Source organism: Pungitius pungitius, chromosome 11 (assembly GCF_949316345.1).
Source record: "Pungitius pungitius chromosome 11, fPunPun2.1, whole genome shotgun sequence".
Taxonomy (NCBI): Eukaryota; Metazoa; Chordata; class Actinopteri; order Perciformes; family Gasterosteidae; genus Pungitius; species Pungitius pungitius.
In genome coordinates, this window is record NC_084910.1 from 13,973,405 (window position 1) to 13,996,804 (window position 23,400).

A 23,400-nucleotide genomic window follows, 5' to 3' on the forward strand; every position below is an offset into this window, starting at 1 on the left:
CTCTCGTCTTTGAGAAACCCTCCTCGGAGAAAATACACCGCCGCCTACCTCACCGGCGTGTCCTGAACACTTGGGTGAACAGTGTTTTATACGTTTTTATTACACAACATGTTACATTCATTAAATCTCCAACGGTGAGTGCACTTGGGTGTGTCCTACTTTCACCACTACGACGGACATATCTAAATAACTTTCATACTGTATTTTTTTATGGAATCAGAAAAGGATGAGACACATTGGTGGCTTGAAATCATCATCATTGAAACAAACAGGATATGACTCCATTTCTCTGACTAAACAAAGAAATGCCAACTTATTAAACACAAAAAGCAAAGATGGAAACACACCAACGATAATATAACTTGATTCATAACTGAACCTTTCTAAAAACATTTAGCAATCTAAGTTTAAAAATCCATCTGGAATCCTTTGTAATAACTTAAAATGTTAAAATAAAGTTCGTACAACTCTATTATGTTGGTGTTGCCATCTGGTGTTTGGTTCTGGTTTACAATGCAAGCAATTTATGTAAATATTCATTTATTCTATGAAAACCAAAGTGTGTATATTATTAGCGATTAACTAATCTATGTATTATGCTATTTATCATTTAATATCAAAAAGTACAATATATAGTGAACAAATTAGTAAATAAAATGATAAATAGCATAATGCATAGATTATTAGTCATATGCTTTGCTTCAGACACCACAGCACATTCATATAACAGCATTACTGACCTTTCAGATAACTATGTAAGAGAACAGTTAGTTACAACTGTCAAGACTCAGGAAGATATTAGGATATATGCAGAAGCGTTTCCCCATGAAGCCTGAGAAAGGAAGATGCCCAGCAAGGCTGCAAGCAGTCACAGAAAGTATTTAACTTTTACATTCCCATACGAATTCTCTCACTTTGAATACACAAAAACACAAACTAATTAAAGCCATATTACACAAGCAAAAGCACTTGTGTGTTTTGTAACCGGCAACTGCCAGTGCACAAGGAAAAAAGGTTCCTGCAACAAGTTCAAACACACATCAACCCTTAGTTAAGCAGGAAAAAAAATTGAAATCAGGGAGAAATGCATCTTCTTAACGTCAGTGCCATTAGTGCCAGATTTCCACGGTAGAAAAGTCACTTTTTATGATCACTTTGTAATATTAGATAAACCATTCATTTGTTTGTTTGAAATCAAACAGCTGAATGAAATGAATGGGGCAGAAAGGAGACCGGTCTGTCCGCCCAATAAGTAACATGACCGTATGTGACGAGCAGATCACACAGTCGTTGCTCTAGGCACAAGTCAGGATCGACAGGTCCTGGCCTGAACCAGCACAGAAAAAAAGGACTTGTGCCTAACAGCAAACATCTGCTTGTGAAAGAGTGAACGGTGTCACACAGTGTAAATTTCTGTCCCATTTCTCAAGTATTGAGGTCACATAGGTAGTAAGTGGTCATCTCTCTCCTCTGGCTCTTCTTCTAACGATTCGGTAGCCACTCCCCTGTAGGCCGGGGCGTCCTCACGATTTCGCGACCGGCACACAAAGTCACATCCATCCTGTTAAAAGGGGGTAGGTTTGTCATCAATTTCTTTGGGGCTTGATGTTTTAATAACATTATGCTGTAAAGGCAGTGGGCTTACCGCCATCATATTGCCAGCTTCCAACCAAAAAGCGTAATTTGGGAATTGCTCCATCCCTTTGGCTCCAACAATCAGTCGTTGGTAGAGGAAACCTCCGATGAGATAAACAGCCAGAAGACAGAAACCTCTGGAAGAAGAGAAGGTCCATGATCATTAATCAGATACGTGCTCTAACAGTGAGGGGTTTTTGTGTCATAACAGACTGTATTTACGCACATGATGAGTATGATGGAGCCGGCGCTGATCCGGGACTCAACAACTTCACACAAAGCGCTGGAGTCGAGCTCAAACAGGTAAAAACAGTCCTGCGTCCTCTCCCTGTCCTCCAGCATCACTCTCATCTCGCCCTGGGATGAGATGTGAGAGACAAAAGATAAAAGACAAGGCAATGCACACTGGGCAGAGGAGACGAATGGACTAAATGCTGCACAGGAAAAAACAACGGCACGTTCAGACCTGCATTGCACCGTGTAAAAAAAGAAAAACGTATTTGACCCTGATACTAATTTTAGATGACACAATCTGACGTCATCCAGCAGCAGCTGCATTGCACATTTTGTAGATTTGTAAAACTAATGGAAAATGTTAATGGATTTTCCTGATTATCAGCAAAATGAAGAGTAAACTCCCTACTATAAATTACGGAATTGTAAAACTGTGTCACAGAATTAATCATAGCTGTGCAAGCCCATAGATAGATGTTCCTCAAAGAGGATCATATGTCTCCTGGTGCTTGAAGAAACCTGCCCCTACAAACAGTCCATTGCATTTTTTGTTTTGAATACGTTGCAGTTTTTGGTTAGAGCTGCGTCCACATTCCACAAGCTTCATCAAAAAGTGGCTGCTAGGGACTGAATTCTAAAAAGATCTTTGAAATTAAGAAGTAATTCACAAGTATCTTGGACATTAACAGTACTCTTAAGGTGAAAAATGGGGGTGTAGGGCGGGTTCTTATGTATAACATGGTGGCGAGACGAACAGGAGAAATAAGCCAAAATCCAAATGACAGTAACTTTAATGAATACTAGTATTAGGCACCTATGATTTCAATGTCTATTCTATACCCGTTATAACTAATAGTGCATTAATGCCTTTTGTTTTTTTGGGTCCACCATTCACACCTTTTTAAAAGCATACCAAACAATGAGGTACTTGACACCTCCTCGTCTAGTTTTAGTGCCTTCCTGCCTCAAAGTTTCACTTTGAGGCAAGGACTATACAAGCGTAGTATAAGGATATTTTTTTATAAATGGTAAATTAGCAAATATTTAAAGAAAAGGGGTGATCAAAAGACCAACAATTCTTCCTTTACCACAGCCACTGTCTTGTTGCAAGAGATCATGATCATGGCTTTCCTCATTTCTTGGGAACAGTGTGCATCGTATTTGTCGCCGTTGTTGTAGATCAACATCACCCAGTCACCTGCAAGACAGTGAAGTGTCAAAATAGGCCGTGCAGACATAACATCCAACATAGATCCAAAGTACTTGTTGAAAATGTTTAATCTCGTGCTCAGATAATTCAAGACTCAGTTAACAATTCTGTAGCACCTGTGGGATAATTATGCTCATAGTTTTTTTTAAAGCATAATGCAAGGATTCAACCAAGTTATCAATTCACATAGTCAATATTCAAACACAAAAACACAAAGTCAGAGTAATTTGGGGAACAGGTCATTCATTCTGCACAGACTTACTTCCTCCAATGGCCTGCGTTGCATTATACATGCCAACCACTGTTGGTTTACTCTCCGTTTTCTTGTCGTACTGAATAACTCCGGCTCCGGGGACACCCCCTGCGTCTCCACACAGCTGGAACACATATGAGTAACTCTCAGTTCCAACCGTCGTCTCTGCTGTAAAGCTGCCAACATGAGAACAAATCCCAGTAAACAATTAATAATATGCAAAACAGTGGCAAAAGACAATCAGGCAAAAAAAGATTTGTTCATGGTTTATTTGCATATGCAAAATAATGTCTTATTGATGGCGCCAAATGTGCGGGTGCAGAGCAGAAACACTTCCTACTTCTTATGGGCAAGCGCCTCCAGTCGATTGAGGACTTTGCGTTCAGAGTCTGACTCATTTATCAGTTTGCAGCTTTTGGTGCCTTCAGCAGCGTAGACCCCGTTCCCACAGAGGACCAGCTGAACCACCAAGGTCCACAACAGGAAAGACCCTCCACCGGGAATGTTGATCACCTGGCACAGATGTGATTAAATGTGACACAAAAGAAAATAATATATGTTAATTACAATAAAAATATTTTAAGACTGAAGTTTAAATAAACACTGCAATTAGAAGATAAACAATTCTAAATAAAATGTAATGTGTCAGGCTTCACGGGGTTAAATGGTAACACGCATAATCATTCACTTTTTTCTTTAAAAGCAAATTACACGTCGATTTCTTAGGTGTAGTTCAACAACAATATGCCATCATATCAATATATCAACATCATGTAATTAGGAAATTAATTTGTGACACCATATATGTTTGAGTGTGTACATGCTAAGTGTACATGCGCATGAGGCAGTAACTTTTGGAGAGGAAACACGGACAGTAATAAAGCCCCCTCTGGAAAGCTTAACAATTTACCTTCAGACTGCATTGTGCACGTACCTTCATGGCTTCTTCAAATAAGTTGGAGATGTTCCTTCGTTAGTCACAGTTTAAAATGTGCTTAAACATGTAGCATGTAGTGGAGTGAGCTTCGTCGCGCTAACGTCGCTTCCTGGTTGATTTAATAAAGCGACACCGCTTCTATTTTGTTACTCAAATTAAATAAAGTAAACCTCAATGTAGTTTTGAGATTTGAACGAATATTTCTTTTTTGCCGCACAATTTTCCTGTCCTGGATAAAAAAAACAATTTCCTCAAAATGTGCGAAGTTCCATCCAGGAGGCTAACGGACTCCAGGCTGCAGCGCAGTGCGGAAGTGAAACCAAACACACACCCACACGTGACCATTCAGACGAAGCTCGACCAATGAGCTGCAGCTGAATCCCCGATCGCATCAGCTGACCGGAAGACGTACAGTTTAGGGTGGAAGAGAAACTTGGTAAGCATGGTATATCCACGGTTGGGAGGAGAGATGTGCGGGGTTATAGAAAGATCCCTTTGAGATCCCTTTGGCCAAAGAAATGGTTTATTGTCTGAAATATGAGGAAGAAAAAAGTCAATAACTGAAAATCTAAGATGAAAATACATTTTAGTTGTAGCAGAACTCAAGAAGTAAGTGTTATCAAATGGTTTATCGGTATCACTGAGAAACTATATTATTGAGTGAACCCTCCTTATTGAATACTTTATTTTATTGTATATTTTTATATTAAATATTAGATTCAACAACTCTCTAAAACACAAAAATACAATATATTCCTATCTAGGATTTGTTGCAGATTTGTTTTGTAAAAACTTGTTTTTATTTTTGTGGAACAAATTACCTGGAAAGGTGTGTTAATCAAATAGTAAAATGGTTAATAATTCTCCTACAGTACAAAAACAGTGATGTGTTCATTCTCCCGAGAAAGTGTCTATACCATTCTTATTAAACCCTTTAATCAACATAGTGGTACATTAACAGATGTGTGCAAAGTAGACTACAAGCTATTCCAGTTTACTATTTCAATTTCAGCAAAGCTGGTTTCCAATAAGTTTATCTGTGCTTCATCCTTCTAAGTCATCATCATTAATTTGAATACAAGACATGGACTTTAACCTGTTAAGTGTCTGATCTGATTAATTTTCCTGAAACAATGCCCCATTCTTCTAATCATAACCTCTTTAAAAGAAGTATTTAGAATGATAAGATTAAAGATGACAAACATTCAACTGTCTCCTATATGAGTTAAGTTGATTCGTAAATGACTGTTGCAACACAATGTTTGCAAGTCCCTTGTTTATACACATCGACAAAATAGGCAACACAGCAAGAGACAGCAATAGACAACAAATGACGTTCCGTGGGGCTCCAAATATCTAGGTCACTTCAGCACTCAATCAACATAGTAAAGCATTCATTGTTACCCAAATCATTCACAGATTGCGCTTCTAAAAGCCCCCCCGCCCCCCCCTTTTCCGTTTCTCTCCTCCGTGATTGCTTCATCGTTTTTTACCATAGTAAACAGTTTGTATATTTCCTTCCTCGTCTTTGCTACCTCTCATGATGGGAATGTAGGGACGTTTTTATGGGCCTCAGTGAGCTTTCCACCAAACCGCATGTGTTTTTGTGCTCTCAATTCTGTGTTTCCCCTCCCCCCACTCTCTCTTGTTATCTCACACCTTAACCTACCTGGCTGGCTCTGTGTACTGCGCAGACACACCCGGCCACTACGTTTCAACCAATCACTGCTCCCACACACAGACACCAAGGAGGTGTACTTCCTGTATTTCACGAGAATGGAATGGGGCTGCAGACAGAAGAGGCTTTAGTACTCTACTTTGCCATGGGGGGCCCCACATAGGCAACCTCATGGGTCGGGGTAAAAGGGACTAAAGTACTGGACAAGCTTGACCGACTTTTGCTTGATTTGCGATAGATCTCCCTATTCAGCAACAGCCGCAGCGAGGACGAGGCAGAGATAAGGAGGAGGGGAATGATAAGTGTCAATCTGTTGAAACTTGTTTCGGAATTTGAGAAAGGAGGGGAGGTGGGGCGAGTCTGAGAGAGAGGCAGGAAGAGGGAAAAACAGGGAGAGTTCAGGCGTAAACATTACGCTTTTCACAAGAGTTAAAGTATTGAGGGGAGAGGGAGGCTTCAATTGATTCAAAAATGGAGGACATTTGCTATGTCAGCGAGACAATGTGTAAACAGGGAATGCATTTTTGTGTGTCGTGTAATCCCATGCTTTTGAGTTGAGCTGGACCCGGGAGGGGGGGACCACAGACCTCCCCAGCATACTACATACAGGTGAGTTTGCTTCACTATTTTTTTTTTTCATGGCTTCAGATGAACACTTCTTCTGTAAATTGTTTCTAGTTTGAGCAGAGTTGGTACTAGCTTAGGGATGGTTCACGTGTTACATGTCGTGCCTATGTGTCACAGGCCCACGTTTTCTGAGAGATCTCTTTTGCAACGCTCTACTTTGCAAGTCTGTGCTGGATTCTTAGAGAACTGTAAGAGGCTGTCACCTTTTATCTGGCATCTACTTTATGAGTTATAATGCAACCAATGCCTTAGAATTTTATCAAACTTTGAGCTCTCAAGTGTAAGGGCTGCAATTTATTGCAGACTGAAGACACAGCATTGCTGCACCTATCAGGTCATAGTAACGTTAGAGACAAGTATTCTCAAATGTGTGACATTAACTTTGCATGTAAAAGTTTGTGGACTACTTTGTATTGCTTAATTTGACTTAAGTAGTTTTTCCTTAAAAAAAAGTTTGACTCTACGTCTTGATTACTAATTTGATCACCTGTTTTCTTTTAGGTTCTCCAAATTATGATACAATGGGGACCAAAAGGCCTGGCTGGAACCTCTTTGACACTTTATCTAGCAAAAACAAATCTGACTCCAAACTTCCGCCAGGCGGAAAGATTTCCCGTGATCCAAGTCCCAGCCAAGCAATGAATGCCCAGACGGAGCGAGAGAGAAGAGACAGTAAGCAAGAGGAAGACCGGAGGAACGAGAGAGAAACGTTAAAAAAGAGGGACAAAGCCAGAAACAAAGAAACGGACCCACGCATTAGGTATTATGAAAGGGATCAAGCTCCTGCACCCCGGTTGAGAGAGGGAGAAAGGGAGTGGAGGGAGAGAGAAAGGAGGCAAGGAGATGACAGAAGCAGGAACGGCCGGCCGCTGTCGTATCTAGAGAAGATCACCATGATAGATGTAGAAAGTGCTACGAAGAAAGGAGACACTTTTCCCAGAATGAGAAAACCAAGCACGGATCGTGTGAAGGGAATGCCGTCCAACGCCGGGGTGGATGAGGAGAGAGGAGAAATAAGACGAAGAGACGGGCCGAGAAGAGCAGAGCCTGATGACTGGGAGCGAGAAAGAGAAAGGGCACGACAGAGAGAGAGGTACAGAGAATGGGAAAGAAATGAGATCCGAAGCAGGGGAAAGGAAGAGGGAACATACACTATAGGAAGACCTGGAGTAAGGGAGGAATTCAGAAAGAGGGAAAGGTATCGGGATGCTGATGATGGTTTTAAAGATAGGATAAGAGAAAGGGGTCATTCGCTGGACAGAAGAGAGAGGGATGCAGGTAGAAAGAGAGAAAAGCCAAGGCCAAACATGGGAGAGAGGGAGGCCAGGGTGCCTTCTCCTCACAATCCAAGAGTCATCTACCCAGATAGGAACGACAGGGAGATGGCTCCAAGGGGAGAGGGAAGGAGGGACACCAGGAGTGAAGGAGACAGTGACGAAAGAGAGCGGAAGAGGGAGAGAGTGAGACACAAAGAGAGGCAGGAGTTGACATATCACCACAGCAGAAGTGAGGGGGACGATGCGGGAAAAATGCAGAGGGAGAGAGATCAAGATAGGAAAGGATACAGAGAAGAGGACAGGCAGAGATATAGAGACGGGGACAGAGACGTGGATCGATCAAGGAGGAAGGGGGCGAAGCAAGATGAAGTGAGGTACAGAGAGGTTGATCGGCGAGTTGAAAGGGAGGGAGGTGGATCGAAGGAACGTGTGACAGATTTGAAATACGATAAGAGAGAGGGGGACAGAAACAGACAGTACGAGCAGAGGACAGGCAGGAAAGTAAAGGAGGGAGATCTAAGGAGGGATGATAAGAAAGCGGTTAGAAGCCTTTCCCAAACTGAGACTCTTCCTAGGGTGCCGCCACAAGTCCAGAGCAGCGGAGGGTGGAGCAGCGACATGGACTGCGAGGTGAGGTATAGAAGATACAGGGACAGTAACAAAGACAGGGAATCGGGGCGACACCGCACTGCCGGAAAAGACGGGGACGTAGAGAAACAGAGAAATACAGCCAGCGAAAGAAGTCAAAGGGAGGAAAGAAGACACGAGCGGCAAGACAGAGTCAGGGGAGAGATGACGATGCAGAGGAGGATGTGGTTAGAGCCACAGAGGGGCCAGACTAGTAAAGAAGAGTTTGTTGACAGAGAAAGACACGCGATGAGGACGATGAGGAGGAGCGAAGAAGAGAGGAGCCAGGAGTTAGGGGGTGAGTGGGAAAGAGAGGGGCGGCGCGTGAAAGAGGAACCAGAGGAGAAGTACTTGGGCAAAAGTCACTACAGGGAAAAGCAGGAAGGGAGGAATGGGCAAAGGGGAGACGGAGAAAGGGAGGGAGTGGGTGTAAGCGTAGACGGAGAGGAGGTGGGGGGAGTAGAAAAGGGTGGTATGGAACATCAGTCTGACGGCGATGGAGGGATAGAGCGAAGCTGGCAGAGTGAGACAGAGGCAGAGAACGTGAGAGACCACACAGAGGAGAGTGACAGGGAGGAAGAGGGGGAGGAGGGCAGTTATTCGGGTCGCTCCGAGAACGAAGGAGGAAGCGAGACAGGGTGGAGGCGTGACAGAGTTCAATCAGGAGAGGACGGTTTTGTGACCGTTTCGAGTGGTGGAGATGACGAGGAGGATGAAAGGGAGGAGGAGTTCGAGGACTGTCCGGAATTCTGGGAAGGCGCATCCGATGGCCGCCCACCCGTTGCCGTCGAGGGGTGTGAGGGAGACATGGAGGAGGGAACGGGAAAGGAGGAGGCGGATGATGAAGCGGAGAGGGAGAAGCAGAAAAAGTACGTCTTCTGTGTAATTGGGCAAACGATGCCCCGGTCAAAACCCACCAAGACGTCACCCTCACAACTTGATCACATGGAAGGTGTTGAAACAGGAACCCTAAACATAGAAATTCCTATTGGTTGCAGCGAAGAGGCTGCACAGCGGCCTCATCCTGACCTGAGTAGAAATGATGATCCTCCCATTATCGTCATCCAGGACACAGAGATTAAGAGCGGGTTTGACCCCCCGGGGGAGGAAAGGCCAGCCACAGGAGAAGCAACCGGAGGGGATGTCAGACACACAGAGTTGAGGAACAAAGTCGAGCCCCCAATCGCCATTAAAAGAGACCTGCGGACTGAAAAACTTCTCACAGAGTGGAGAGAAAAAAATCAAGATGGGGTGGAAGATGAGAGGGAGCCGACCACGCCAGTCCCGAGTAATCCCTATGGGGATGTTTGTTCTGAGCTGAATATGAAACAAATTCAACCCCTCTTGGAAGCAATCAATGCTGCCGCAATGAGTCCAGAAGAGGTGGAGGCCATTCGGATTCGATTGAGCGGGACGTGGAGCATGTCCGAAGAGCCCAAGCGGCATTCCCAAGCCCCTCATCTCAAATGGGCCAAAGATATATTGCAGGAGATCTTGGGACATTCAGAGGAAAATACCGTTGATGATCCTCAGATCAAGAGCGACAATGGACAACGGCGGGAGGCCACAGAGGCGCCTGTTTCCACAGTGGGAGCGGACAAACGGCGCTCGGAGCCAGAGCTGCAGGAGGAAGAGCCGTTGGAGGTGGAGGGACTGAGAGGTATGGAGCAGAGCCAAAATGACATGCATGCTGATGATAAGTTCACATCTATGCATGTCGGTGACACACCCACATACACTCATGCTGACATACCGCTAGGCACAGAAGGGAAGGAGGATCAGAGTTTGGACAAAGTCACCGAGCCGTCTGGTCACCTTCAGTTAGAGGATGCAGTTGTAGAGGAGAGCCATAGTGAAGAGGTGGGTGAGGAGGTGAAATTATCAGAAATGGAAAAAGAAGCAAGAAGGGAGAAGGAGATGTATTTATCGGTGAGCAACACGCTCTACAAGCCTAACAGCTGCCCCATTCTGAATTATGAATCTGAGTCGGACCTCCTGGTTCCCTCCAGAAAGGGACAGGGTGGCCAGGAGTTGGAAGAGAGAAGTGGTGAGAGCGAAGAGGAGATACAGAGAGAGGAGCCTGGGCAGAGGAGCTCTGTAGGAGATGTAGGAGAGATAAGCAAGGCAGACAGCAGAGAAGGAGAAGTTGTTACAGAAAATAAAAAGGCAGGGGGCACTCTGAAAAGCAGCTGCAGTTTCCGTGATTTGGGTCATGAAGCTCGGTTCCGCAGAAGGGGTATCCGTAAAACCACTGAAAGAAGGAATGGAGAGCATTTAAAAGTGGAAGAAAAAGAAGACGATGGTGCTGGAAGGGATCGCAGAACCAGAATATTCTCTACAACAGGTAAAAAGGAAGCTGGGGGATGGAGACACAGTCGAGTTTGTCATCAATCAGCAATCAAAAATAATATTGAATCTTATCATGGAGAGGAATTTATCTTTTCCATGCAGCCAGCTGTAATCAGAGACAATCTTTTACTCAGTTCATGTTTTAATGTCCTGAAGGATATATCTTTTTTGTTGTCAAGTGGATCACAAAACCCACACTGTAGTAGAAACATCAGCTAATAGACAACTTGATCTGATCTGCTCACATTACATCAAACCGCGTCACAGCGTTGTGGTGCCACGGTGGTGGGCGGGATTAGTGGGGGTGGAGAAAGTTTAGGGAAAACACAGAGGCATGAGCTTAAAAACTGAAGCGCACTCTGCCCTGAGACATAACAAGAGAAGCATGTGTTTTGGAAACACATTCATCTTTACTCTAATGCTAACCAACAATTTAGCATAATACAATTTTCTATTATAACCTATTTATTAATTCATTCTTTATTTATTTATTATTTATAATTTATTTTATTTACTTTATTTATCTTGGTACTTCAACTCAAGTCCATTGTCAGTTAATTAGAATATAGAGCAAGTATGCTGCTGTATAATATTTCAACAAATGGATACTTTTTAATTCCAGATGATGAGGATGATGATAAAAGCAAAAGCTGGGGAGAAGTAGAGCTGAGGTGAGTGAAATGTATCACACACACACACACACACACACACACACACACATACACACACACATGCGACATGGAACAATAGTAGTGGTGAAGATGTGTCTGATGGTTTTGTTTGTATTCAGCCTGAAGTAATGCTCTCATTATTGAAATCTCATAATTTGGCATTAGGAGATAAAATGTTGTATTTCTCTGTTGTCGGATTGTTCACTAATATTTGGAATCCCACGGTGCCGTCTTATATCTGTATATTAAATACAAACGCTTCATCCTAGAGTATATTAGGCGGCGCTGTCTACTTCTCTTCATAGTTATGAATAAACTGTTGCTCTGGTGACTCTTTCTTGGCATTACAGGACTGTTTTGGACACAATTGAAAGACGGAAAAGGAATTCAAGGTTTTTCAGTGAGTACCTTTTTTTTTACCCTTTTTCTTTATTTATTTCTGTTTTGAGTCATGCAGAGTAAAAACGTTGTATGCTCTTCTTGCACATGTCAGACATTCATGAACTTTTTTTTTCTTCAAAACTCCTTTCATTGCTAGTATTTGAATTGGTTGTTTTTCGCACACACGTTTGGTTTCATGAACAGTCGTGTATGCAACACAGTGACGTGTCTTCTGATCAAATCTACCCTTTGCTGTGGTCGGGAAAGGGATGACGCAGTCACACATTTCCCTTCAGCGTGTCTGTTTCACTCAATTCCTAATCTCTCTCTCATTTCGTCTAAATTGAAATGAAACACACCAGTTAAATTGTGGCTCACACCATTTTAAAATGATGTCTTAGAACAGCTAAAATGGCAGCGGCTCCTCTGATTCATAGGCATATTGCGAGAAATGGGGCAGGAGTGTGTGTGCGCAATTTTGTGCTACATGTGTGTCTGTGCACCCTGGAGACAGGTCTCTACAAGTATTCATATCTCCCAACTCGGGGCAAAAACAGCTGCTTTGCATTCCGGAAAGTACATGTAAACGTAATGTGAACTGCAAACAACTCCACTCGGCTAACGCTGCTCCTGTCTTTCTCTCTTTGTGTCCTCTTTTTCCTTTGCTGCCTAAATTGTTCAATTTTCCATCTCTGTTGCTCCCTCTTCTCTTCTGCGGCCCTTCCTCGTCTCCTTTCCTCCCCTCCTCCCAGATGCCGCCCAGCTCTACCAGCAGTACAGCGAGGCCGCCCAGAACTTTGAGATCCAGCGGCAGGCTCGCCCCGAAGTCGTCTCTCTGCACGAGGACAACATCCCGTCTCCGTCTCCCCATTCCGCGTCCAGGCCTCTTCCTCCCATCCCTCCTGTCCCGCACCCTCACTCCTTGCCCCACGTGGGCTCCGTCACCAGTGCCAAAAACTTGCCTCTCCCTGAGCCCCCCAAGAGCGAAGGCAGGCCCTCCTCGCCGCGTCTGTCCGTCTCTCTCTCTCAGTCGTCCACGCTGTGGCGGGAGCTGCCGGGGGTCCGGGGCAGCGGTGAGCTGGAGGAGCTCACAGAGGACCAGAGGCGACTTCAGGAGGTAACCCCGTTGTTTTACTGCACCGAGTCTAGTCACCGCTTGGTGGAAATTGCTTTTTTAATCATTACGTTCACGTCATTTAGCCGACGCTTTTATCCGAAGCGACTTGCAATAAGTGCATTTAATCAAATAAGAAAGTGCAATTTAATCAAATAAGCCGATTTGCGATTTGCTATAAATAAGAGCAACTATAATTGCAATTTAAGTTCTAGAATTTGTTTTTTTTTTTATTCAAGGTGTATTGTAGAGGTGTGTCTTTAGTTTGCGGCGGAAGATGTGAAGGCTCTCGGCCGTCCTGATGTCATCAGAGAGCTCGTTCCACCATTTAGGAGCCATGACAGCAAAGAGTGAGGAACCAGCAGCTTGGCAGATGCAGAGCGGAGTGTTCGGGTTGGGATGTAGGGTTTGACCATGTCCTGGATGTAGACTGGACCCGATCCATTCACAGCAGGGTGCGTGAGCACCAATGTTTTGAACTGGGCAGCCACTGGTAACCAGTGAAGAGAGGGGAGGAGTGGAGGTGTGTGGGAGGATTTAGGAAGGTTGAAGACCAGTCGAGCTGCTGCATTCTGGATGAGCTGCAGTGGTCGAATGGCGGCAGCAGGGAGACCTGCCAGGAGAGAGTTACAGTAGTCCAGGCGGGAGATGACAAGAGCCTGAATCAGTACCTGCGGCTGCCTTCTGAGTGAGAAGGGCTCGTATTCTCCTGAAGTTGTAGAGCGTGTATCTACAGGATCGCGTTGTCGCTGTAATGTTCGGCGTCAGGGAGAGTTGGGAGTCAAGTGTCACACGAGGTTATTGGCAGGCAATGTTAACAGTCAGGTCCTGTGTAGGACTCTCTTTTCCCTGGAAAGAAAAGTAGTTCAGTCTTGTCGGCTTTTTTTTTTTTTGATAGTTACAAACCCCGCCCCATAGTCATGGCTGTGGTAGGAGAAACCATGAGAGCAAATGACCGAAACCAGAGAGTTATCTGGTATAAAGTTGGCTCTCTCTGCTTTTATTGATGCAGAAACAGGCCAAAAAACCTGGGTACGTGATTTTCAATTCAATTAAATGTGCAATTCGTTGGAAACGTATTGCACAACAGTCCCACCTCCTGGGAAATCCAGGAGTCTTCCAGGCAAAAGAAGGATTAGCTTTAACTTTCACTTTCACCCCCAGCTTGCATGGAGGATTTGCATGTATCGGAAGATGACTAAATAATGAATTGTTTCACTACAGCAGCATTTGAAAATCCATGTAACAGTAAAATACAAAAAATACACATATCATATAGTGTATCATTAAATTGTATTCTTTTAGTGCGATTGATTGGGCCATATTTGACATATTTTGATTTTTAAGCTCTAGAGAAGCTGTTGATGTGAAATGTTGCTCCAAAACATTCTGTTCATTTCTCAGTAGTAAATAAAAATGACAAAAAGAATCTCCAACAACAAATTCTTCTCTCCTCTGATAACCCCAATAACCCTGACATACAATGTTAATCTGTTAACCTTTAATGATTCACTTCTTCATACTTTTTTTTCACCCAACATATTTTCACACAAGCAGCTTCTCTACATAAGTTAATTATAATTATATAATTGCATGGTGTTTTTTTTTAAATGCAGCAACTGCAGGGAATCAGTCTTTCCCGGTTCACACACACACCAACCTAGATATCATGTGAGAAGTCTTGCCACATCTTAGAAGAATACTCCCATTCATTTATTTTCTCTTCTCCCGGAAGAGGTGATTGCGTAAGGTGTTTTCCCTGCACACATTAAAACTGACATGTCTTAGCTGTAACCATTGTGAAATCTTAACTCGTCACATTCTTGTCAAAATACGCCCACTGGAAAAAACCCTGGCACCATTGCTTTAACTTAGTTCTAACTTGCTGTAACTGCAGATTAAAATGACTCAGTGTTTTTCATTCTCGTGTATTTTACCTTCTAGGTGAGATTCGAGGTTGTGACGTCAGAAGCCTCCTACTGCCGGAGTTTGGACATTGTTGTTGAACACTTTGTACAGAGCAAACCACTCGGGGCGCTGTTGACTACTCAGGATAGGAACTGGCTGTTTTCACGGCTTGCTGATGTTCGCGCCATCAGCCACAGGTCAGAAACGTTATGCATTCACATTTAGATGAAACATGCTTTGCAAACAACCCAGTTTTTGCTGCACAGGTGCAGCAACACATATCTGTTGAATAAATAACCGAAAAATTACTTTTTTTTTGTTTCAGTTTTTTATCAAAGTTGGAGGAACGGGTGGAATCTGACATGATACAGTTCACCGTGTGCGACATCATTGCTCGGCACTGTCAGCGCTTCAAAATGGTTTATGTTCCCTACCTCACCAACCAGTCCTATCAGGACGCCACCTACCAGAGACTCATGTAAGCCACCCTAGTCGAGCTGTTCTGTTCAGCCCCCGTCTGTTTTCTTTTTCTCTTTTGGTCTGTATTTAATTTCTCTTTCTCATCCAGGAATGAGAATCCAGGGTTTAGGAGAATTGTGGAGCGGTTGGAGAGGAGCCCTGTTTGTCAAAGGCTTCCTCTTCGTTCCTTCCTCGTCCTTCCCTTCCAGAGGATCACACGCATTAAGCTACTGGTCCAGGTGTGTGTTTGTGAATGTGTGTCTGTGTGTGTGTGTGTGTGTGTGTGAGAGAGAATTTCTAAAACCCTTGATGGTTGACAACAATTTCTGTCTCACTTTAACACTTTGGCTCACTGTTTCTGTCCAGAACATTGTAAAGAGAACAACTCCTGGTACTGTAGAGGCAGCTCAGGCAATCAAATCGTTGAAACTTCTAGAGAAGGTACAGTAACATCCTCTTTACACCTTAGAAACAGGATAGCATTGTTCCAGTTAGTTAAAATGATCCTGGAAATATTGTTTGCTTTGGTCATAATCTTCTCTTTTTGTTTAATTTATTCAGATGATTCAACAAAGCAACGACAGCATCACTCAGATGAAAAGCATTGAGTCGCTGGTCTCCCTCAATGCAAAGGTGGACTTTGAATGCAGGGTAAGAAATGGCTTTCAGGGACAAAGTCAATGGGAATCCATTGTCATGGTCAATGATGGGACTGCTTTAATGAAAACTGTGTTTCTTTGTGTTGAGGTTTATTTTTTATAAACATTTGCATTAATTGCATTAGAAAAAGTATTGGACATACACTCACCGGCCACTTTATTAGGTACCCCATGCTAGTAACGGGTTGGACCCCCTTTTGCCTTCAGAACTGCCTCAATTCTTCGTGGCATAGATTCAACAAGGTGCTGGAAGCATTCCTCAGGGAGTTTGGTCCATATTGACATGATGGCATCACACAGTTGCCGCAGATTTGTCGGCTGCACATCCATGATGCGAATCTCCCGTTCCACCACATCCCAAAGATGCTCTATTGGATTGAGATCTGGTGATTGTGGAGGCCATTTGAGTACAGCGAACTCATTGTCATGTTCAAGAAACCAGTCTGAGATGATTCCAGCTTTATGACATGGCGCATTATCCTGCTGAAAGTAGCCATCAGAAGTTGGGTACATTGTGGTCATAAAGGGATGGACATGGTCAGCAACAATACTCAGGTAGGCTGTGGCGTTGCAACGATGCTCAATTGGTACCAAGGGGCCCAAAGAGTGCCAAGAAAATATTCCCCACACCATGACACCACCACCACCAGCCTGAACCGTTGATACAAGGCAGGATGGATCCATGCTTTCATGTTGTAGACGCCAAATTCTGACCCTACCATGCGAATGTCGCAGCAGAAATCGAGACTCATCAGACCAGGCAACGTTTTTCCAATCTTCTATTGTCCAATTTCGATGAGCTTGTGCAAATTGTAGCCTCAGTTTCCTGTTCTTAGCTGAAAGGAGTGGCACCCGGTGTGGTCTTCTGCTGCTGTAGCCCATCTGCCTCAAAGTTCGACGTACTGTGCGTTCAGAGATGCTCTTATGCCCACCTTGGTTGTAACGGGTGGTTATTTGAGTCACTGTTGCCCTTCTATCAGCTCGAACCAGTCTGGCCATTCTCCTCTGACCTCTGGCATCAACAAGGCATTTCCGCCCACAGAACTGCCGCTCACTGGATGTTTTTTCTTTTTCGGACCATTCTCTGTAAACCCTAGAGATGGTTGTGCGTGAAAATCCCAGTAGATTAGCAGTTTCTGAAATACTCAGACCAGCCCTTCTGGCACCAACAATCATGCCACGTTCAAAGTCACTCAAATCACCTTTCTTCCCCATACTGATGCTCGGTTTGAACTGCAGGAGATTGTCTTGACAATGTCTACATGCCTAAATGCACTGAGTTGCCGCCATGTGATTGGCTGCTTAGAAATTAAGTGTTAACGAGCAGTTGGACAGGTGTACCTAATAAAGTGACCGGTGAGTGTATATATATGTCATATTTTTCCAGAAGAAATTAGTGGTTTTCCTTGTGCTTCTAGTGATGTTTTATAAATCAACAACAAAAATCATGACATTGATTGCATCGCAAGAACCTTCATTGTTGAATGGAGTTAACTCAGTTGCCATGGAGATTGCTAAATTGCCGGCCCACGATCCGTAGCCTTGTGATAACATGTCTTAATCTATATATGACAAATACTCAACTGACCACGAGATGTGGCCCAAAGTCCCTACATAGGAACTTAAATTTAGATAACTTTTGAAAACTTGAACAAAATAACAATTCGGTGCCTTTTTGTAACTCTGTTTTCGGTGCGGTTGTGTGTTTGTCGTCGTAGACTCTTCCTCTGATCAGTCAATCTCGGAGGCTGGTGCGGGAAGGGGCGCTCATCGAACTTATGGATAACTGTCAAAAGGAGACAGAGAGGAGTGTTTATTTGCACCTGTTCAATGACTACTTGCTGCTGTCACTTCTAAAAGAGTGAGTCAAAAAACACGTTTGAATAATCCCACACCATTTGTTTCATCCTGTTTCCTCATTCCTTCCCAGCCTCTTATCACCTATCCAATCTTATTGCCGTGTCTCATTCCGCCATCTCATTTCTTCTTGTGCTTCCAGAGGGGGAAGGTTTACAGTAATAGACCACTGTCCTGTATCAGACCTGCGTGCCGAGAACTTTGGCTTCAAGCTTCACTCCCTTCAGAAGAACCTGTTCCGGCTGCACATGACACACAGATCCCCGGTGCTACGGACTGACACACAGTAAGAGACAGAGGCCGTATGCGTGTCATTTGTCACGTTGGAAAAAATTGCTCATCCTGTCTTTTTCTTTCTTCAGTAGCGATAAGCTACGTTGGATGTCTGCGCTTTCGCCGACGAATCCTGAAATCGATTTTTTTGACGTAAAAGGTGAAGTATGCTATTTCGTTTGAAGCATAGCAAAATCAGTTGTAATCCTTGTCAACTTTACTCATTCTCTACAACAGGATAATGTCGTTCTAATAGTGTGTACCCAAACCATAACTGTGCTGCTCTGTTATGGACCTCAGTTATCACTGCTAATCGTGAAACAAACGACAAGTAAAGGCAATATTATAGATAGATATATTTTTTTTCCATGAATGTGTGCCATGTGGTAAACTCTCACAGGTGTCTTTAATTACCCACTTAGACCCTAAGTCGGACTGATGTTGGTGGTCCTCTGTTTAGAATAAAGTGAATTCAATTAGCTCGATCTATTTACTTTTTTGGAAGCTTGGGTTCACTATCTGAACATTACATAGTTTTCTATTATTATTACAATTATTCATAATTGATTCGTTATAACTGTAGGTTTGACTTCTCTCCTCTCTTGTCCATACAGATTTGCCACAGATGCAGTGTATCCGAGCTATTGTTTCACAGCAGCCTGACGAGCTGTCGTTGGAAAAAGCAGATATCATTCAAGTGCATCAACAAAGCAGTGACCGTAAGATCATCACACTACATGTTTTATCATTTCCTCGTGGAAATCGGGATTCATTATATATGTAAAGCCTGGGATTATTACCGATGAGCACAAATCTCATTTTTGTTTGCTTTCCAGATTGGGTAGAGGGGACAAGACTGTCCGATCGGAGTCATGGATGGGTGCCCGAGTCACATTTGGAAACCATAACCAACCCAAAAGTCAGACGACGCAACTTGGAGGACGCCCTAAAACTAACAACTGCCACAGGAGCTGTTTGACGATGCGCCGACTTAATAAAGGAGAGCGCTGGGTGCGGCGTAAAGGATAAGACACTGTTAACTGCTACACACTGCTGCAAAATGGATATTGGAAATTAAGTGCCCCAAACAGGGCATTGTATTGATCACAATAGTGAAGTCAATGAGATGCTGTAAGAATGGACCCCAACGTGGCATTGGGTCTCACTCGGTTAAACAATACAATGCTGTTTTAGCAATCCTGAACTGCTGAGACCTTCCTGAAAGACATTGAGGACATTGGGATTATTTTAAGTGTTGTCTGCAGGACAAATATTGTGTGTGCTGTTTTATGAATTAACTGTTCAATGTTCAATGAACTGTTGTTTTAAGAGAAAATGCTTTCAAAAGGGAATTACAGGAAATTCTATGCTTGAAAAATGATTGTATTATAGATGTGTCTGGTTCACATCATTTGTACATTTTTTGCCCTGCTGAGCTGAAAGAAATCATGCATATTGTAAAAGGTTACCATATAAGCTGTTCTGGTCATTCATAAGATAACTATGACGTAATAAACATCAGCCCAACAACGCTGCGCGTACAAAGAAAGCCTTCACTGAGACTGTTTACTGACTTTGGTCTTCGAGAGCTGCTATTGACCGAAGAAAGAGGACGTGCAGAAAATGCACGTAGCCCGGCTGAGGCGTGATCGTAGGCGTGACCCCAACATCGGCCTAGCCGGGTTCTAGGACCTGCTACTGGTTATTTGTGCGATCATTCAGGGAAAGAAAACTGAGAGGCGAGCGAGAAACGAAAAAGGATTGAGGGGCCCATCCGATGTATTCACCAGTGTCCTTTAAAATACTCCGCTGCAGATCCGCCTCTGCTTCCCTCTGAATGGACGTTCTGCTGTCAATCTACAGGCTCGTCGCTGATTGGTCACATATGTAGTGGGCGAGCCTTGCAGTATTTGTTGTTTTCGTTCAGGAGTAAAGACTAGTCGACATCTTTGAAATCGATCGTTTTCCCGTATATTCTAAGATAATTTCGACCCACTGCATCAATTTCAGAACCTTTAAGACTCAAGGGACCGGTGGCGTCAACCTGGACTTTGTCGTGTTTTGAGGGAAGCTTGTTTCTGTCTTTTTTTAAAGGTATGTAACGTTAAACAGAGGCGCCTTGTCGATCCTTTAGCTAGCTGCTGCTGTTAGCATTTCCGTTGACAGCTAACAACGTAAACAACCAGCTTCGGATACAATACGCACCCCCCCCCCCTCCTATTTACATTATATGGACCACGAAACGTTGACAGTAAATACATCTCCTCTATTCCTGTTGTTAGTTTTGGTAATTTTCTTTAAAAAGCAAGTCGATGTTGATGGTGTTGACGTGGCCTTACTTCACGAAACAAAGTGAACCATGAAACTAACGTAACGTTACGTTCTGTAAGAGAAGAAGAAGAAGAAGAAGAAGAGGTGGTGGTGGTGGGATGAGTTAAGCTCTAACAGTGTTCGACCGTCGTGTGCACGCTGGATCTTTAACCATCGAAGGGTTGTTTACTCCACCCACGGCTCTCCAACATCCCTAACGTTATATATTTTAGGTTATTGATTTGATAACTCTAGTTATTCGGTTTACGTTCAGGAGAATAAGACTTTTGCTGGTTAATTGTCCCAGGTTAAACTACTAAATCACACATACTGAATACTTAGTAAAAATCCAATTGAATCATCAGATAAGAATGTTTTGAACTAGTTGGTGTTTTGTGCCAATGCAATTTAAATGATTGGAAAAAAGATGCCCATCAAAAATTCCAATGATCTAAGGACTGTCTTCCTAAGACTGGTTTTGTTCTAGATATGAAATTCACAATTAGATTACATTAGTTAAAAATGGATCCTTAGTGTAGAAAATATTGGGACGCCTCTAACAGTGACCCAATGTGTGTATCTCTATAAACGGATATCAGTTTATATATATATATATGTCAGCTCATAACCCTTAACTCCATTCCCACATCTCCGTCAGCCAGTCGGACTGTAAACAATGACCGGTGCACGGAGGAGAAAGTCAGGCGGGGTACATATCTGGAACCTTTGTAATTTTTGCTGTTTGGTCCTAGACTAAATTGTCACCATAATGACTGGTTGTGAGTTTTACCCATCCCTAATATGGGCTCCATTTAGCACTTGTGATAGTGGGATACATCTCATCTTAAAAATTGCTGACTAAGTCAGCGCAATGTTTGGTATATTCAGCTGGTTCTCATTCTCATTTCTTGGTAAATACATATTTTGTGTGGGGGATTTAATAATTGTGCTGTTTTTTTCCTTTTATTGTTTGCAGATGGGCAGTCAGTACCAGCGCTCAGTACCTCTTGAGGTGAGGAGAGCAGAAGGAGAGAGAGTTCGGGCAAAGCATCCTGACAAGATACCGGTCAGTATGACATCTGGCTCATTTCTGATAACTGGTTACATTCCTTCTGATTGACCCTCAAGGAAAATTAGGTTAGGAAGTTATTTTCTGATAATAGAAATTTAATCAAAACCAAGTTCTCCAAATAAAACTAGATATTTGTATAATTTCAACTGTGATTGTAGTGTGAAATGTGCTATGGTTTAGATTTTGGCACATGAACACCTTCTTTTCTCCTGTTAGTGACAACTGAATTCTCTTGGCTCTTTTTAACCAGATTATTGTGGAGAGGTCCACGAGGTCACGGGCTCCTGAACTGGACAAGAAGAAATACCTTGTGCCCTCCGACTTAACAGGTGCTTCTCACATCTGCCTGCCTCTTCTATTGCTCTGATCTCTAACAATTTTTGCAGCAGACATTTTGAGATGTTATACCAGCAAAAGCATTGTTGCATTTAATGAAGGTAATGGTTGAATTGCATGCGCCACTTCACTGTCATTGTTCACTGCGACACTAAATAGAACTGAGGCATAATTTATTTAATAAAGTTATTCATTCCACCTTATTTATATTTACATATTGTTGTTCATAGCTTTTTTTGTCTTTCTGATTGATTTTGTAGATAGTTGTCTTAAAAGCACAACTGTATTGTTGTATGGTTCAGACTGACCAGTGACCTGTGCGTGTCTCGCTCTGGCTTGTTTTTTTTTTTCAATGCATGGCAAAACCGCTGACAATCTCTTTCTTTCTTTCCTTCCTTATTTTTAGTGGGCCAGTTGTGCTTCCTGATCCGTCAGCGCGTGTCTCTGAGACCGGAGGAAGCACTCTTCTTCTTCGTCAACAACTCCCTTCCCCCCTCCAGTTCCCCTCTCTCAGCTGTCTATGAGGTAACTGAACCCGTCCAGACACACGTTACCTTGACAATAAACACGTGCATCTCCAGTAGAACATAGTTAGCTATTTGAGTGTACCTACTCACAGCTGGAAAAATGCAAAGGTTCTTGTTACACAAACATGCTTCACTGTTTCACCTCTACACAACAAAAACCGCTTCGAGGCTACACAGATCTGCTCAGACAGCAATGTTGCTTCACTCCACTGGTGTCTAGTCTGCCAGAAACTCCATGCACAGAAAAAAGTAGATCATTTTGACCTAGTGGCCGGGACAAAAATAATACAAAAAGTTTGTTCCTTACCGAAAACAGTGGTTTCTGTGTATTTTTAGATATGAATATTACAAAAACCATCCTGAATAATGAAATGAAGCAGTCAGATCGAAAATGATCCGTTTCCAGTTTTGTTACCAGTTTAGCTTTATCGGTGTGGTTCGGTCAGCCGATAAGCACATTTTCACGTGCATGTTAAGCTGAATAATTGATTTCTCTCTTGCTTTGTTGTGTTCCAGGAGCACCACGAAGAGGACCTGTTCCTCTACCTGACCTACAGTAATGAGAGTGTGTACGGTGCATGAGGGAGGAAAAAAAGACTGGAGATAATTTGAGAGGAGACAAAGTGAGACCGTGAGGATTAAAGGCTGTTTGTAATGCATCACACCACTATTATTCTCCATATTAGCTTTGATAAGCAACTACAGTACGCGGTGGTAGAAAGGCTTTGCACAGGGGTCGCTAGTAGGGTTAACCTCCATCAGTGTTTTTGGGTGAGCGTAAAGCATTAAAGTACACTTCAAGTTATGTTGATTGCTTACTTGGTAAAAGAAGAAAGCGAAAGGACAAAGTAATTGAAGTTATCTTGGGATCCCTCATTATCTTTCTCCGTCATCTGTATTTAATGCAAATAGTTTTTTTTTTTTTTTTTTTTGTAAATTAATACCAAATTTTGTGGGAAATAAAGATGAGAATGCAGAATATTTTGAATTGTTTGTTTTTGTGTCT

The 23,400-nt window shown here is 43.0% G+C and overlaps 3 protein-coding genes across 5 annotated transcripts; 2 read left to right on the forward strand and 1 right to left on the reverse strand.

The window, feature by feature from the left end:
- Window positions 1-75: 75 nt before the first annotated feature.
- Window positions 76-4,593, reverse strand: m6pr (mannose-6-phosphate receptor (cation dependent)). 2 transcript variants are annotated; one of them, XM_037453434.2, is made up of 7 exons: window positions 4,243-4,593; window positions 3,673-3,845; window positions 3,342-3,508; window positions 2,958-3,067; window positions 1,862-1,992; window positions 1,646-1,772; window positions 76-1,561 (listed from the first exon to the last, which is right to left on the reverse strand). In XM_037453434.2, exons 1-7 carry the CDS (start codon window positions 4,270-4,272, stop codon window positions 1,439-1,441), a joined length of 861 nt encoding a protein of 286 aa, XP_037309331.2. In that variant the 5' UTR covers window positions 4,273-4,593; the 3' UTR covers window positions 76-1,438. The 2 variants fall into 2 exon arrangements, with proteins under 2 accessions (XP_037309331.2, XP_037309332.2); XM_037453435.2 differs by having other exon boundaries at window positions 4,267-4,592.
- A 1,149-nt stretch (window positions 4,594-5,742) lies between these two features.
- Window positions 5,743-20,235, forward strand: arhgef5 (Rho guanine nucleotide exchange factor (GEF) 5). Of its 2 annotated transcripts, none has more exons than XM_037453297.2 (15): window positions 5,743-6,556; window positions 7,076-10,822; window positions 11,450-11,498; window positions 11,849-11,898; window positions 12,632-12,996; window positions 14,938-15,098; window positions 15,227-15,379; window positions 15,470-15,599; window positions 15,727-15,801; window positions 15,922-16,011; window positions 17,738-17,880; window positions 18,019-18,162; window positions 18,239-18,309; window positions 18,764-18,868; window positions 18,986-20,235. In XM_037453297.2, exons 2-15 carry the CDS (start codon window positions 7,096-7,098, stop codon window positions 19,126-19,128), a joined length of 5,406 nt encoding a protein of 1,801 aa, XP_037309194.2. In that variant the 5' UTR covers window positions 5,743-6,556; window positions 7,076-7,095; the 3' UTR covers window positions 19,129-20,235. The 2 variants fall into 2 exon arrangements, with proteins under 2 accessions (XP_037309194.2, XP_037309195.2); XM_037453298.2 differs by having other exon boundaries at window positions 5,745-6,556; window positions 7,076-10,138.
- zgc:92606 (uncharacterized protein LOC100000242 homolog) lies at window positions 20,066-23,375 on the forward strand. The gene is made up of 5 exons (XM_037453482.2): window positions 20,066-20,243; window positions 21,436-21,525; window positions 21,782-21,860; window positions 22,274-22,392; window positions 22,911-23,375. Exons 2-5 carry the CDS (start codon window positions 21,436-21,438, stop codon window positions 22,974-22,976), a joined length of 354 nt encoding a protein of 117 aa, XP_037309379.1. The 5' UTR covers window positions 20,066-20,243; the 3' UTR covers window positions 22,977-23,375.
- The last annotated feature ends 25 nt before the right edge of the window (window positions 23,376-23,400 follow it).